This window comes from Anoplopoma fimbria, chromosome 14, assembly GCF_027596085.1.
Source record: "Anoplopoma fimbria isolate UVic2021 breed Golden Eagle Sablefish chromosome 14, Afim_UVic_2022, whole genome shotgun sequence".
Classification (NCBI taxonomy): domain Eukaryota; kingdom Metazoa; phylum Chordata; class Actinopteri; order Perciformes; family Anoplopomatidae; genus Anoplopoma; species Anoplopoma fimbria.
The window spans coordinates 14369801-14386650 of record NC_072462.1 but is presented as its reverse complement, the minus strand read 5'-3'; the positions used below and the strand labels follow the sequence as shown (position 1 = coordinate 14386650).

Here is a 16850-nt window from a genome sequence, read left to right as displayed (position 1 = left end):
CTGTGCACCCAAATGCAGGCTTCCACATACTATGCGTGACCATTTCCATTTCTGCCCCTTAATATGCAATCCATGCAAAACCTTGATGCTTGCGCCCCTCTATGAATCTGATGCTTTTTGAGCATTTAGAACATAGTTTTTCTTTTATAGTTAAGTTGTGTGTAAACACGTCCTGCCAATGAAACACACAACCTCAAAGATATTAAGCAATAGGGCTTGGTTGTAATAAAAAAAAAGGGAAAGCTTTAACAAGGTGTGAAGCTTTATGATGTGCTCACAAATGGTACTTAAGAGAATGTTGACAGTGACTTGTGTAGGGCTTGTTCAGCTTTAGACAGCCGTTGAGTTAGTTACATTCTTGCACCCCCAGCTCAGTAGCATATACTAAATATTCAGGTTTACTCAACTCGACTGAGTGTATGAAATAAGGTTCATGAGTTTGGCCATGATACGTAGATCTGTCTGGAAGACCTTTTTCGTATAATTATAGGCAACTCTCACCGCCACACCTTTTTTGCTAATAGGCACAAACACAACACACACACACACACACACACACACACACACACACACACACACACACACACACACACACACACACACACACACACACACACACACACACACCTTCACAGCGACACACTTGACTTCCATGCCAAATTTCAGCCTCCTAAGGCGAAAATGTGTCGGCCAGAGGGTGGGGAATTTTTTGTTTACCGACCAACAGAGCCATTATAGAGCTGCTGGTTGCAGTTTAAAGACGTACAAAGGTAAACTGCAGAGTTGGACATTACATCTGCAGGTTCATTTTAATTCATTTTTGTTTAAATGCATAGAATTATTTCATCTTTTTTTATGGAAAGATTTTGATTATAGCAGCTTGAAAGTTACAATAAGTGCCTGTATTTTGTTTTTTTAAATGTTTTGGTTAAGTTAAGGTTTGGTCATACTTACTTTAAACTTAAATCCTGAAATAGCTGCTATTTTTCATGCATATCTGGCTACTGAAAATTACTTTCCTTTTTGCACCATAAGTACAATTTCCCATACTAAATCATGCCTCTGTGGACATCAACTCTATGAAGGGTGATGCAAAGACATAAGGCACTTTAATCTACAAAAAAACAGCTCTCCAAAAAATCCAAAAGGGTTTAGATATACCGTAATTAATAATTCTTATGGGTGTATTTTACAGCGTGAAAGCCAACACAATATACAGTTTATTTTATGTAAGGAACATCTAGCAGGTGAAAGAATGAGGGTTTGTAAATTTTTGCATGGAATAATGAAAATTCATTAGTGGCAAACTGGTCTTCGCACTCTCTTCCTCAAATCTTTGCTTGCTCTACAGCAATCCTTTAATGACCCAAAATGTTTAAATAAGTCCTAGCCGTTTTTGTTCCAATGGGCCATATCCCATTCACCTTACCAGACATTTTTCCACGCTCCCTCACCCAGATGGATCAGACTGCATCAAGCAAAGAGCTCCAGAAATCTTCCAAGAAGTATTTTTTTTTCCTTATTCCTTTTTTTTTTGGAAAGCATGCCGTTTCAGCCATAATTTGGTGAACTTAAGGCCTGCGCCAAATTGTTGTCAGTCCTGGGGGCTTGATGCCTCAACCTGGTTAATACCACTGCAGAAACCACTCTACTTTGTGTTTTTTATGGACAGGCGTCACTGCAACTGTATTTCAAGTAGGCCGGCTAATGAGCTTTTTAACCATTTCCATATGGACGTGCTCTAACGTCTAGACGGAGGGGCAGTAGTGGTGGCAAGCGGTGGTGTGCTGACAGTGCCGTACTCTGCACCCCTGCACATATAATTCTTACCCACAAGCAGCAGCGTTAAACCAATGGCAAACCTTACTTGCCGTTAGGGACCCATAATGGGTTATTGTTTACCGCACAGCTCATAACAGCAGCTAAACTCCAGGATGTGAAGATGATGAGGAACATACTCCTCATGCGCATTTACATATGTAGACGATGATGCGATGTTCAGCATGGTCCTTTATTTCCCAAAGAATTTAGTTTTTATTTTAGAAGTCCGAAATGGTATTCATTTTAAACTATGTCATATATCTTCTTTAATAATTTATCTGCACAGATAAGAGTCTCAACAGTGCAGAAATATTGACATGCAAAGAGAAAACTTTATTTTTAGCCATGCCTCCACTTGTACTTTTACATCTTATTCTGTGAATTTTACTAGATTGTCTCATCAAGTTTCTGGGAAACGTGTCATCGCTGAACGAAAAAGGTTTACGAAAAAGGTTTACGAGGTAGCTGTTTAAGATTTACGTGTGGATAGGTTTGACAAAAGCATTCCTTCATGTATTTATTTGCACAGATACACTGATATGAAAAGACAATAATTATTTAAGAAAGGTTTGGACGTTGCAAGAGAAGTTAGACGCCCAAAATGGCATACAAAGATGCTTTACTTTACATTACATTACATTACAGTCATTTAGCAGACGCTTTTATCCAAAGCGACTTACAGGAAGTTTTTATTTTACTTTAAAAAGAAAAGCAAAAGGATGAAAAGATAAAAACAAAGATTGCATAATTCATCAAAGTTTCAAGACATAGAAGTTTATTTTCCAAAGTTGAGATGCATTACTATGAAAACCATAAATATTTATTAATCTTTGCAAATAACGTTCACGTTTTTTTAAATGCCAGTCCTGCATTGAAGTATGGATGGAAAATGATGTTTTATTAAAACACTGTTTTGTTAAGATACCCAATTTCTGTCACCGCCAAATCTACATTCATTAACTTCATAATAACAATAATCTGACAACATAAAAAGCAAGAAATGTCAATGGCAACACCCATGTTGTTTGTTCAGCTATGCTTGAGCACAAAATAAACAATCACAGAGAAGGTTTGATGCAACAGAATTGAGCTTGATCAGCAAAGGCCTTTCACCACATAGCTTATCGTACAGTGTGGTGAAAATATCTTGCCATTTTTTGTAAACAACATTTAACTAAAATAAAATGAAGAGAACTATAATTCAAAGTTTTGGGTTGACTTTTGGTATTACAGAGTGTACAGCAAACATTTAGACAATGAAACCAAAAATGCAAGCGTGGACAGAAAATTGAGAATTAAATTACATTTTTAATTGTATCCATGTTCCTCTGAGAAAAGGAAGGTTTTGTGCTACAAAATGCCAAAGGTTAGCGAAGGTGGTGTGAAAGTTTGTGGATGGCGGTATGTACAGAAGACTGCACGATGACTTCAGGTACTTACGTGCCGCCAATAATATGAGGGCTTAGTCTTTAATTCAATTCTGCTTTAAAAGTGCAAATAACTGGACTGATGTAGTCTGATTGGAGTAAAGAACGACTGGACTCTCTGTCATTCGTGTTTTTTGCTTCCTGTTCCTCGTCTTCTACTTTCTGTTGCTCTACAGCTGGAAGCTATAACTAATGAATGATGTAGCACTTGGATAAGGGAGGATTAAGGAGCAGACTGGGAAGTTATGAGGTGGGATAGGGATGACAGAGAAAAATAAGACTATAATTTATTATATCCAGCAGAGTTCTATCTCTAACTTTATCATCTCTCCTAAGTGCATTTGTTTCAAAGTATGACACAATCAGGTGCTCGAGTTAACTTCTCAATGTTCACTGCGATACATCTACGTTCTGATTAAAGATGAGTATTTGCTGATGAATTTGCTGTGAATGTAAATTAAACTCTTTTTTTTTAAATCAACAAAGTCTGTCATTTCATTGATTTCATGCATCATACCAGACAGCGCTCTGACTATGAAGACTATTTCACGAACCCCTCTGCCAACACTCAGAATATGTTTTGAATATCAAACAGTAACACAATAGCCTCTCTTTCCAGTGTTCGTATATATATTATGCCACTGTCCAGCTGAACTGGCCGCCCTTCCATGCTAAGTGCATATAAATGACAGCTGTCAGAAGCATTAGAAAAGATTAAACCCGATTTACGCAAATGTATACATTTTCTGTAATCTTTACGATATTCTGTTTTAAAAGTAACAAACAACACCTCCGTCTCAGTTAGCACATCTCTTATTGGCTGGTGGTTGCATTTTTACCATAAACTGCCTGCGTGACAGTTTTCATGGAACCACTGAAAATTGGACCTAGTATGAGTTTGAAGGTAGCACAGGATTATACTCTTAAAGGCTTTAATGGGTATTCTGTAACAGCATTATATTTAGAAAGAGCCGCCTTTTACAAGGTCCTGGCCACTATTATGGAATCCTACTGTCACTACAGCTTTGGTTTTTTATTGCCCTTTCACGTTTCTCATTTCAATTTCCCCCATACTTACTATAAACCTCATATGTGGTATTCTTTAATGTGTGAACATTGTTGACACTGTATCATTTTACTCTCCAGATCATCCACACACACAAAAAAAAATACGAGGCAAAAGCATTTAGGTTTGCACTTTAGAATAGTCACAGATTAAGCTGGATGCATTAATGGATTATAGGACAATGTTTTTTTCCTTTTTGACTTGCACTGCTCCACAGTCACTCTGATGACATAGTGGGATTATTGTACAATACTGCAACCACTTTTCTCTAAACAGAAGTGATAGGGAGAGCCATGGCAGCACCACAATGCAGCTAGAGATAAAGTTTGAGGATGCTTATGATCTACATGCTATTAATCAAATTAATAGAGTTTCTTGTCTTAACACATTGCTATTGATGAAAGCAACAAAACCAAACTTAAAGAGCCATCAAATCCATTTATTTTTGCTCCAATCTGCTCTGAATGTCAATTGACTGAGCTCTGTGTTCATGGGACTTGCTCATATTTTACCGCTCCAAGCAAGCTGTTACTTTTAGAAACACAGATGTAATCTCCCTGGATCAAAAGTGGGGGAAAAAAAGCCAAAAACTGTTAATGCCTTCAGTCAGTGAATGTGGATAATCCTGACAGTGTCACTTACTGTTACAACTCTGACTAAAGATGTGTATAAAAATGGTTAAAGATCAGTCCCTACCAAATGGTGTTTATGCATCAAAGGATACATGTTTGGGTTTGGACAGACGGTTGCATGACAAGGTCAGATAATGTGCCTCAAGTAATTGAGAGTATTTTGCATTTTCAAATAGGTTAAAAGCACTTTATTATGTTAAATAATAATAATAAATATATAATTATCTTTTCAAGATGTACTAATTGCTGCAGCATGTGTCTTTTATGCCTGTTCTTTTTCTGATTTGACAATGTCAAAGGTTTGTGTTTGTCCAGTGGTGTTTTATTCACTACTGACGTCTGATTGATCTTAACATCAGGCTCCTCTGTAAGCGATGCAAAGTATTCTGCTTTATGGACTGACTCAGATTTACAGCGGGATTTGCAGAATTGCACAGGGGCTCCGTGACATGAACCGTCACGGGTCATTAGGTTAAGATGGGATGTTGTCTTTCTGGACCATCAAATCCAGGAATAACTGGAAATCCGCCTGTTTTAATTAAGGAGAGATATTGTGACACTCTTTTACTGGTAAATGGTAGATCCAGGGAGGCAAAGAGTTTGAACTATGTGCATGTTGATTGGTCCGTGCCCTGAGGGGTTTGGTAGTGGGTGCAAGACTGTTCTAACAAAATTCAATGCAATCTCCTTGCATAACCGAAGGATGGCGAATGACCTTTATGTGAGCATGTTTCAGGGTTCCCCTCTACCCCCCCTTCAGTCTGTACATAGTGTACCAACCTGAACGGATGCTGACTGTAAGACATTAGGTCATGTTTTTTTCTATCTTCAGCACTCCTGTTCCTTTATAGAGCGAGAGAGTGACAGTCTGATCCTAGGTGAAGAAGTGAAGAATGTAATTACAGGACTCGAGAGATGTCTTTCACCTTCTGTCATGATATTCTGGTACCTTAGTGGGTTCACATTTCCATTTCCATTCAGTATTAACTATGTATGATGAAAATTCCATGGCTATACATAAAAACATTAAATTACGTTTAAGTGTGTGACGCAGCGGTATAATGCCAATTGAAAGAAAAAAGGCCAATTAGGTAAAAAGAAGCATGCATTTTACCACAAAGTGTGCATTAAAAAGCAAGCACTCTCATGGGATTCAGGATTCTTTCAAACGAGGACCCAAACAAAAACTCATTCAAACAGATGGACGTGTCGCCACACAACCGCATCTAACAGGAGAATGGGTTTTAACAACCTGACATGTGAAGGTTTGGACACACAAAATGATCCACTCTCTCCTTTGACAAGATTTAAAATGTGTGGTCCATGTGAAATTCTGCTCCCAGCAACTTCCAAGGTCAAACACCTCTCAATATGTGATTTTCCCTTCTCAAGACACAAAAGGAAATATGTGGCCCCAAGTCGCAAAACCATATAAAAAAGAAAGCAAATATTTGATGTTTGTTCTCTCTTTCCTTTATGGTAGGTGGCAAGTTCTGGCTGTCTAAACACACATTTACAACAAACAACAGTGAGAGAACAGAGAGGAAACCCCGACATTCCAACTGACTGGAAAACCATTAAAAGGTAAAGTCACGCTGCTCTCTGTGTCACAATATCCTCAGAGTAACAGTAACATTGACCAAAGGATTGTTTTCATTTCACTCTGCAGCTGAGACTTACGAAGGCTTTGTCACCAATCTCAAAGGCTTATGAACTTTAGTCGAGAGTGTGGTTTTGAAACACATCCATCTCCTGACGGGTCAGTAAACATTAGGCTGTGTGAGTCAATGTGAAACTTACAAATCCCTTACTTTTTCTTTTTTAAATCCCTTTGGAAAAAAAAATATCCTTGTTTGTCAATAGTGCATTGGTATAAACTTAGACTTTCATTTAATGACTTGGCCAGATTATAAGAAACAAAACAAAACATGCACAGGTTGAAAATATACAAAAGTGCACGTATTGCTATTTCGCGGTTAAAAACCTTAAACACTGGCTTTTAAAATTGAAAGAAGAAAGGACATATGATCCATCAAATTAAGTTAAGTAAAGAAAGGACAATAATTGCTATGGCTTTGTCAATGTTCTCCCATTACTTATTTGATCTACTGCTTACTTTATTTTGAAAGGACATTAATGGGAAACATGACTTTGACGGGACAGTTATGTCTACCTTTATAGACTACGTCATACTTTCCCAAAGTTGAAATGGAGGAGTCCCAGGAGCCTTTGAGTAACCGAATAGTGTACTTCGCATAAAATGTTTTATTCCTTAATTTTGGATATTAATCTCTGTCAATTAAGTTTATTTATTTATTTATATTACAAAATAAAAGCTTTGATCCCTAAATCTTATTTGGGAGAAGCTTCATATTAATTTTTTTTTTTTTTTTTTTTTTTTTTTTTTTTTTTTTTTTTTTTTTTTTTTTTTTGGAGGAGTACTCATTCGTTCTTCTATGAAGCCTATATCTGGAGGAATGTCACTGAAAATGAATTCAACTTAAAAAAACCGAGCTTTCGGGGGTTTGGGGGATTTCACCAAATATCATCAACGGGGACTGGAACCATTATTTCATGTTCTTAGACTGTTTGTGGTCTTGTGTTGAGGACTTGGTGGAAGTGTTGGATTGTTTAAATTGTAACCGCTAGAGGGATACATATACGCCTTTCAAATTCCGTAAACACCATCCTATCACTAAGTGCCATAGGGAGGATTGCCGTCAGCGAGAGTTGCCTACCTGTGTGACTTCCCACTTTGAAAAAAAAAAAAAAAAAAAAAAAAAAAAAAAAAGCAAGCAGCAGCACAGCCCCGGAACATTTGAAACATGAGTTGTTCTTAAAAAGACTTAGAGCGAAACTGCCTCTAAAGCGGACGGCGAGCTCCGACTCCTCCAAGTGTATCTGCTTCAGGCAATCAATGAGGACCGCGGTGCTTTTACTTCTGCAGCTCTTTGTCCCTCTTGCTCTCATTCGCCTCACCAGATATTATAGTGCATTTCAACTTTTGTACAGGCATACAGGCAAGGGGAAGTTTGGATTCCATTTTTGATCACAATTTACCTCTTGTTTCCTGTAATAAATATGAGAGGTCGGTTTGTTGTCACTTTTCTTTGGAATTTAATATGTGCCATTTCTTATGCTGTTTTACGGGTAGGATAAGGAAACAACAAAAAGGTGTGACAAGAGCTTGGCGGACAACTGTGGATTTCTGCGAGTAACTCCTACCGTCCAAAGGGGATGAGGGGGGCATCGGCCGGACCCCCCTCTTGATTGATTACTTATTAGTCATCCCTTTGGCTAAATGGGACCCATTGAAAAGGCAACGTGGAACACATACATGAATCAAATATTCCTGTGTCCCCTGAATGTCTCCAGAGTAGTTTTGCTTAAGAGAGGGGGTCGTGGCTTAGCATTATAAAGAGGGAAAAACAGCATAGCTTTATGGGTTTATTTAGACAGTTTCTACGGTTTGACATTCTACCGCTGTAAAAAAAGAGAGAAGGGAAAACTCGAGAGGAATCCAAAGAGGAGAACATTCTGGACATATTTTTTTTTGTAGTTATTCGGTTGTTTCTTTTATTTTATTTTTCTCTTTATTTTAAATATTTTTTTTTGCCATTACCTCTTCCGAAAAATGAAACTTTGGACATCTCCCTGGGTGTCTTGCCTGGTGATTCTCATATTGTGTTTTGGATCAGAGTGCGGGACAGTCCGGAGAAAGGGGAGATCCAAGAGGGAGTTGGTGCGCATTAGGGAGGCGAAAGCCACCATCCCAGGGGCTTGTGCCACACGTCTGCCCCGGGGCAAACGCTCTTTGCCCGGCTTGGAGCGACGGGTGCTTCGCCAGCGTCGGCGCTCCTCACAGGCGGAGGAAAACTCTCCAGACCGGGGGAAAGCTGTCTATTTTACCGGGAGGGGAGATCAGCTACGACTGAAGCCCGGCGTGGAGATACCCAGAGGAAATTTCACTTTGGAGATGTGGATCAAACCGGAGGGAGGTCAACGATCACCCACAGTGATTGCAGGTAGGATATAGTCTCCACATTCTCCATCATATTGTCAACCCAACTCCTTTTATAAGTGTAACTTAAAAACTGGCGACTTAAATTGAAAATAGAGGACTAAACATGCAAATGTGCTGTATTTTATCCCAGTGTCATGTAGTCTAAAACAAAAGCAACATGCAGTTTCAGCGAGTTGAAAACGAGTTCATCTATCAGACTAGACAATGATGTAATGCTCTGAAGAGTACAGTGGATATGTAAGGTAGTGCACGCACTGAGGATTTTCGATCACATTTAAGTTTGCCAGCTGACGGAGAGAAATCGCTGCAACATTATTTTATTATCCGTATTCATTTTCCAGATTTTTTTCCCACCACTTTAGAATGATAAGATCCGTGGCTTAGGATCACACAAGTGAGGGGAACGGCCAAGTAGGCATAGAGGCTACTGCATCATTTGACCGGCAGCTGATGTCACTGTGCGTAAAATGTAATTTCTCTAAACCGACTAGGCTATTTTAAAACTATGATGTAATGGCCAAAACTTTGTGAGCGAGCACGTCACGTCAGGCACAAAGCGGGAGAGGTCTGTCGTAGGAGTGAGCGCTCCTCAAAGCGCGCAGCTCAAGCAGCCGCAAGCTTGAGTGTCCCCCAAAAAATCGACACCTTTGGATAGGCTACCGGAGTTACGGGACAGGACTGAGAGACCCAGGGTCCGTCCCCCGTCCCCCGTCCGAAAATGTGCTTTCATGTGTGTGTGCTTTCATGGTCACCGGTGGTGTTATGTCTCCTAAACGCAGACTATTGTGCCAAAATCATGCGTTATTCGGAGCGTCTCTAATTTAAAGCCCAATCTGTGATGCTGCATCCCTATCTACTGACTGCGCAGAGGAGGACACACACACACACACACACACACACACACACACACACACACACACACACACACACACACACACACACACACACACACACACTTGAGTAGATCCCTGTCGTTAGAGGAAAGCTTGACACTTTGTAGTTGTCATCTGTGCGCGCCCCTTTCCCTCCTGCATCCATGCGTAAAGGAGCACCGGCGAGGTGTTAAAACTGTTCTGCATCATCCGTTTTGACCAATAGCGCTTTTGTGCATTACAGTATAAGACATCATTTTTGTGTTGCTTTTCCTTGCCGATAGGGAGCGTTGCACACACAACTCATTGCCTGCTACAGTACTTGTGCAGATGGCTGCCTTTGAACTGAACTGAACTGAATTGAACTCAGTCCCCATCAGCCTCCCATATGCCAGTCTGCACGTTTGGAGACTTTAATGAATTAATTTACACGGTCCTTTTATTTTCAATCTATCTGCCAATGACCCCCCCCCCCCCCCACACACACACACACACTTACTGTTTTTGTGTGTGTGTGTGTGTGTGTGTGTGTGTGTGTGTGTGTGTGTGTGTGTGTATTGAGATACAGTACACTTTAGGTGGTGCTAGCCAGTTGGCAGGGACATGCTCTGCAAAACCAATCCCCTGTCAGAGTCTCAAACTGGGGAAGAGGGGGGTGAGAGCGTCTGTTGTGATCTGCGTGACTCCTCTCCTAGACTTACAGGATGGACACAATAACAGGAACATCTGTACAGTATTATGCAATCCAGTTCAAAAACAACACTATGGCCCACACAAAAACCATAGAGAGAAAACATCACAGGGACCCAATCTTATCATAAAATGATCATTATAGGCTTTACCAATGTGGTATTGGATCAAATTATTTTGTACAGGTGTTGTTGTGGTACCCCGCCCCCATCTTCTACTGGTTTCTCCCTACTAGAGATTACCATTCCTGTATAATCTAATCTAATTTTTTAAGATTTGCTCCCATCATACTCCCATCAGTGTACCAAAGAGTGGACCTCAAGAGAACAAATATGATGATCAAACAAATTCAATAAAGCCTAATCTTTTAAATCCAATTCAGGCCTCAAAAATCCCAGTCAAAATGCTTGTTGTTTTGATCCCAGCCAGTGTTGTTTGCAGCAGCTGTTTTTTTTACTGTGTTGTTTTGACCACCACTGTTTCTCTCTCTCTCCCTCTCTCTTGCCATCTTTTTCATTTGTTCTTGCTTTCTTCCTTTCTTCCAGATTCACGTCTCCTTCTTGTCATTGTTTTCTGAGTTGTGTCTTGCACACACAATTCTTATATCTCTGTGGAATATCTAAACTTAGAAACAATGAATGAGAGGATTTTAACTGTTCAATTAAGAAGAAAATATAAAGGAGAGACTTACAATTTGATGAACTTAAGTTGTTTATGAATAAACAAACAGCTTTATTGGCCAAGAGATCTGATTAGTTTCCATTGCTCTCAATGTACATACACAGAATATAGACATACAGCTGAAACATGCAAACATTTTTTTTAACTACTATGGCTATGTTACTATGCTATGTACACACACACACACACACACACACACACACACACACACACACACACACACACACACACACACACACACACACACACACACACACACACACACACACACACCTAAATTAATGCACATAGAGTTTAATTTAACATTGATGATAAAAATGTTTCCTGTGCTGTCATTTCCCCCACGTGACAGCTACATGTGGTCAGAATTAGTAACAGGTTCAAATATTTCAAACGTTTTAAGAGTATACATAAACACACCTAGACACACACACACACACACACACACACACACACACACACACACACACACACACACACACACACACACACACACACACACACACACACACACACACACACACACACATACACACAATCAGAACATCAAGTTCTATGTCCAAATTCCATGTTATGCAAACTCTCTTGTGCCCTATTATCCTTTGTATCCGGGTCATGTTGGGTTGTCCCGCATCAAAAGGAGAGGAAAATAAATCACAAGAGGGACAGAGGCTCTCTTCCATGACCTTCTGAGGACAATTATATGCAGAGTTAAGCAGATCATTTCTGCGATAACAGATACATTTTGGTGCAGTCATATAGTGTGTTAGTACACGGAAAAATCTGTTCAAAAACAAATTCAGCTCTGCTGGACTTTTTTGTCATTATCATCAAATGTAACTGGGAGAAAAGAAGATGAATAACCTTGACGTCATGACTAAGTGGTTAGAGTTTGAAGAGGGGCTGAGCCCTGAGTGCGACACTATTACTGCTCATTATCACCTAAACTGGTCACCTATCACAGTGTTCCTATTAGTTTGAATAATTAGCATGGCCATGCAGTATGCCTTCCTGTGATTTAATGGGTGTTTGGAAAAGTTTTTTTGAGTAGTCCAAATTCATGATTTATGTCCTCCCATTTATTGGGAAAGTGTATTGACATTGTCAAAGTATAAGTTACAGTGGTTTTAATCTGTCATCCCACTTTCAAAACATATTAAATGGAAGTATTTGTAGGTTATTTATGCGTCATTAAAACCAGCATTCAGAGTGAAACTTGACAGCCAAGTCAAATGTTGAAAGTCAAGTGTTGTGATGACATTTTAAAGTCGATATCCTTATTATGTTTATTAAGTTTATTTTTAGAATATCAATGGAATTTTCCATTGTCTCCTAAGAGAAATTGCTGTGGCGGTCAATTAAATATGACCATCAAAAGTGTCTTTCTTTGACCTTTCAGTGCTAGAACAGCTAAAAGGTAAACAGTCTTCATTTTTCCCTTCCTCCCTGCTTTTTATCAAGTCCTTGTGACATTGTTCTTTCTTTCTTTTTACTTTTTTCCTGAGTTTGTTTTTCTTGGAAGAAGACAAATGGCAAGTGCGAGGAAGGTTGCCTTTGAACCTGACAGGAACAGCTCTCTACCGTAGCGTGTGCACATGCAAATCCCTTTTGAATTTGTGTTTCTGAGAAGAAACAAATGTGCATTTTGCAATTTGTCTGTGCACATGAGAGTTTGTGTATTTATCACAAGCATGTATACATGCATGTCTGTATAAGTATTTGGGTATGTGTGTGTAGGTGTTTTTGTGTGAGCCAGAAAAGTCGCAGTGCAGGGTCTGGAAAAGTGTAGTGTGTTAGATTAATTGAGCATGGCAGAATTATGACAGCTGTTTACACTAGGAGCCCTACGAGCATTTTAGCACACCTTTTAGCCTTGAGTGCACTAGCTGACAGATGGAAGGCTTTTTCCTTCCAGTGTAGTGGAAAGCCTGAAAACGTCATCCACCAAAGGACTGACCTTGACGCTGAACCCAACCCTCCCTCTTTGAAGATTGGTCCATTGGAATACCAAGTTTAATGAATGCATACTGGAATGTGCATCTAATTAGAAACAGGTCAAAGTTAGCAAGATGTCCTTGCAATCCCCATTAGCCAGACACTTATTGCAGGCTAAGGTAGCCTAATCGATGGAGAACGAAGGCATTTCGGTGGACAAGTGCATTGAGGCAAAGATGTGATCATCACTATGATGATCAGTTTATAATTTCAGACCATACTCAAGCCAGTAGAGAAGAAACAAGAAGGGTCTTTACAGGCATTTGATGCACAACTCCTAGAACTGCAAAGGACACCCAATATGGGCTGGGTGTACAGCTCACAGATTGAGTGTCTCTGTGTGGATAGATAGAATTCCAAGAAAGATCATGGTTAGAAGTGCTACCCTAATGTTAGCAAATCCCAGGAATGTATTCTTGTGACAAGAGTGGAGTCCTGCTCCCCCCCAGAATCACCTGCAAACACACAGACTTCACATGCTGAGATGGACCTTGTGAGGCACGTTAAGGTGCTTTGGAATCTTTGCACACTTTGACTGGACCCTATGGATATATGCACTTAGTCACGAACATGAATTAAAAAACACAAACTCACAGACATGAACTTGTGAGCCTGCACACACGTACCTCAACGAGCGCTAAATAAACAAACAGTTAACATTCAGAGATCCCCTAAGAAGTGAAAACACATTACCATGCTGAAGCTGACATACACGGTCCAAGTGAAACAGGAAAAAGGTGTTTTGGTGCCTCTACAAAAACAAGGTTTTAGCTGAAAACTAGCCTTTTCTGGCTACCCCACTGGCAAAGGACATTAACACGAACGCCTTTAAATGCCCTCAGTGTTCATGAGATGCCTATACAGGGAGATTTCCATGGGGTCTCCCTTACTTAAACATGCACTTCAACCCAATTTCCAGGACAACATGCACTTAGAAATACTGTAGAGATACTGTATATCAACATCTGCTCCCTATTCACAACTACCTTTTGAGTCTCTCTGGAAAATAACTATTTTCAGAATATTTCAGATTTATATAAAGAGTGTTCAAAATGTATACATGGAAGTCTGAACAATGCTTTTTATTATTGATGCTGATTTTCTCTCATGTTCATGTCCACATGCACATATTAACTGACTTTTTCCTCTTCTCTCCCCAGGCCTGTACGACAAATGTTTCTACGCCTCCAGTGACCGGGGCTGGCTGCTTGGCATCCAGGCGGTTAGTGAATACGGAAATCGTGACCCTCGTTTTTTCTTCTCCCTTAAAACTGACCGTGCCCACAAAGTGACCTCCATCCACTCCAACGCTCGCTATGTACCTAACCAATGGGCACATGTTGCAGTCACATATGATGGCGTGTACATGAAGCTCTTTTTCAATGGCGCCCAAGTGGGTGTCAGTCGGGAACAATCAGGCGATGTCTTTAGCCATTTGACCAAAAAGTGCAAAGTGTTGATGATCGGGGGGAATGCACTGAATCATAATTACAGGGGGGCAGTGGAGAGGGTTGGCCTATGGAGGCAGGCCCGAGGGCAGAGGCAGATTGTCAGGCATATGCAAGGCCACGAGGACCCCCAAGATCTACCTCAACTGGTCATACGTGAAACATTCGAGCACCCAGGCCGAAAGTGGCTGACTGTAAAAGATGGTAGCTTCCCTCAGCCTGAGCAGGGGGGAGGTGGGCGGTTAGGGTTTCTGGGTGGTGGTGGAGTTTTAAATTCTGAGGGGTTATTGGACACAACGCTGGACCCTCCATCATGTGGTCAAACTGTCTGCGACAATGTTGAGGTCATCAAAAACTACAACCACCTTTGGACCTTCCGTCGACCCAAGAAAGTAAGATATCGTGTCATAAATGTTTGGGATGATGCTCGGATAAAGCCAACTGTATCAGACCACCAGATAAGCCTGCAGCACCAGCAGCTAAATGATGCCTTTAGCCCCTACAACATCACCTGGGAGCTTAGCATCCACAACGTGACCAATTCCTCCCTTCGAAATCGCTTGATTCTAGCTAACTGTGACATCAGCAAAGTCGGCGATGATGCATGTGACCCAGAATGCAACCATCCGCTGACGGGGTTTGATGCAGGTGACTGCATGTCTGCGCATCGAAGCCGTTGCCCTGAGCACAAGCAGGGGAATGGTGTATGTGACCCTGAATGTAACTGGGAGAACTTCTTCTATGATCTTGGGGACTGCTGTAACCCCAATGTGACGGATGTGACCAAGACATGCTTCAACCGTTCGTCTCCACACAAGTAAGATCACTCTGTTCACATTTTGCATGTTGCCATGTTTGTAGGAATCGTAATCCTCTTTGGTAATTGTATGTTGAACACATGACTTAAATTCACTAAAAAGCTTTTACCACCCACAGCATTCCTTGCTTAAATTGATAAATTTTTTGGTTGACATGATTGAGTAATTTTGGTAAACCAGCTCCACACCATGACCTCACATGTCTAGAGTAAATCAAACAACAAATCTTTCCATACATGTGTCCCTGAAGAGAGGTCTTAATGTCTAGTCCTACTGTTTCCTGACCATTTGGGCCGAGGCTGAGTGTAACATAATTCCCAGCCTGTGTGGCCTGGGAAATCCTCCGGGAGCAGCTAGTCCAATCTAGCCTTGGCCTGGTTCAATCAGTGTTCCACACTTAAGCAGGGCAAAACAAACGCAACCGGATGACTTTTCTAGTAGCAAGTGCGCAAGCCAGACTATTCATTTTTGTATCAAATTTTCAACAGCTCTCCCCTCCTTTTTCTACTCAGTAAAGAGAGTGTGTCTGCTATACCCAAACGTCTAATAAAGCTGGCTTGATGGGAGAGGGCGAGTTTTTTTTGGAAAGAGCGATATTCTAAACAGAGTCTAATGTTAATTAGAGGTCAGTAAAGAGAGTCCAGTGTGATTTTTGCTTGTAGCAATGGAAATCATTTCAAAAACATACCACTCTCTCCAGGAAACCACGGATAGACATGTTTCCTGGGGAGGCAGGTATGGGTTCCTAAACGTGGGTGCCTGAAAGAAGTTTCCAGGAAAAATGGAGAAGAAAGTTTATTTCACTTGCACATGAATACCACTATTACATAATCTTCTAGATGGACTGCACGTCAAGCAAGAGATTATGTGGTTTCATGCGGCCACTTTGGGAGAATACAGAGGCCTTCATAAATGCAATTTTTGTTTTTGTGGTAATGTCACTGTGGCTTGTAGATGATGAGTAAAAGCTGGCAAGAAGAATACATTTCTGGAATTTGCTGTAATAAGGTTTGTGCCAGACCTCCAATAGCAGGATTGTTTGTTTCCTACATTGAAACTTGACACAGTAGAATGAGACATTTTTGTGGACAATGCAGGGGGTCTTAATGGTTATCACAGAAAAGAGAAGAAAATTACAGAAATGTAGATGTTTGTCATATGGGGACAAGTGAAAGGGAGAAAATCTAGTGGGCCTAGTGTGTGGCATTGTTTGTTTCTTTCTGATAGCATTAATCAAGGAAACCAGTCTGTTTTCAATCACAGTTTAGCTGGAAGCATTGTCTGTTTGGCACTACCCTGTTGTTTAAAAAGACCGCAAAATAGCTAAATAATGACTAATTAACAACATCTAAGGGGAAAAGCAGGTGGGTTTGCTG

The 16850-nt window shown here is 40.4% G+C and overlaps 1 protein-coding gene across 1 annotated transcript in view; it reads left to right on the top strand.

Annotated features, from left to right (window-relative positions):
- Positions 1–8580: 8580 nt before the first annotated feature.
- pappaa (pregnancy-associated plasma protein A, pappalysin 1a) overlaps positions 8581–16850 on the top strand; it is a 79611-nt gene continuing 71341 nt past the window's right edge. Inside the window, exons 1-2 of the mRNA XM_054612929.1 lie at positions 8581–8971; positions 14369–15473. Of these exons, the coding sequence (XP_054468904.1) occupies positions 8581–8971; positions 14369–15473 (1496 nt within the window). The remainder of the gene's footprint in view (positions 8972–14368; positions 15474–16850) is intronic.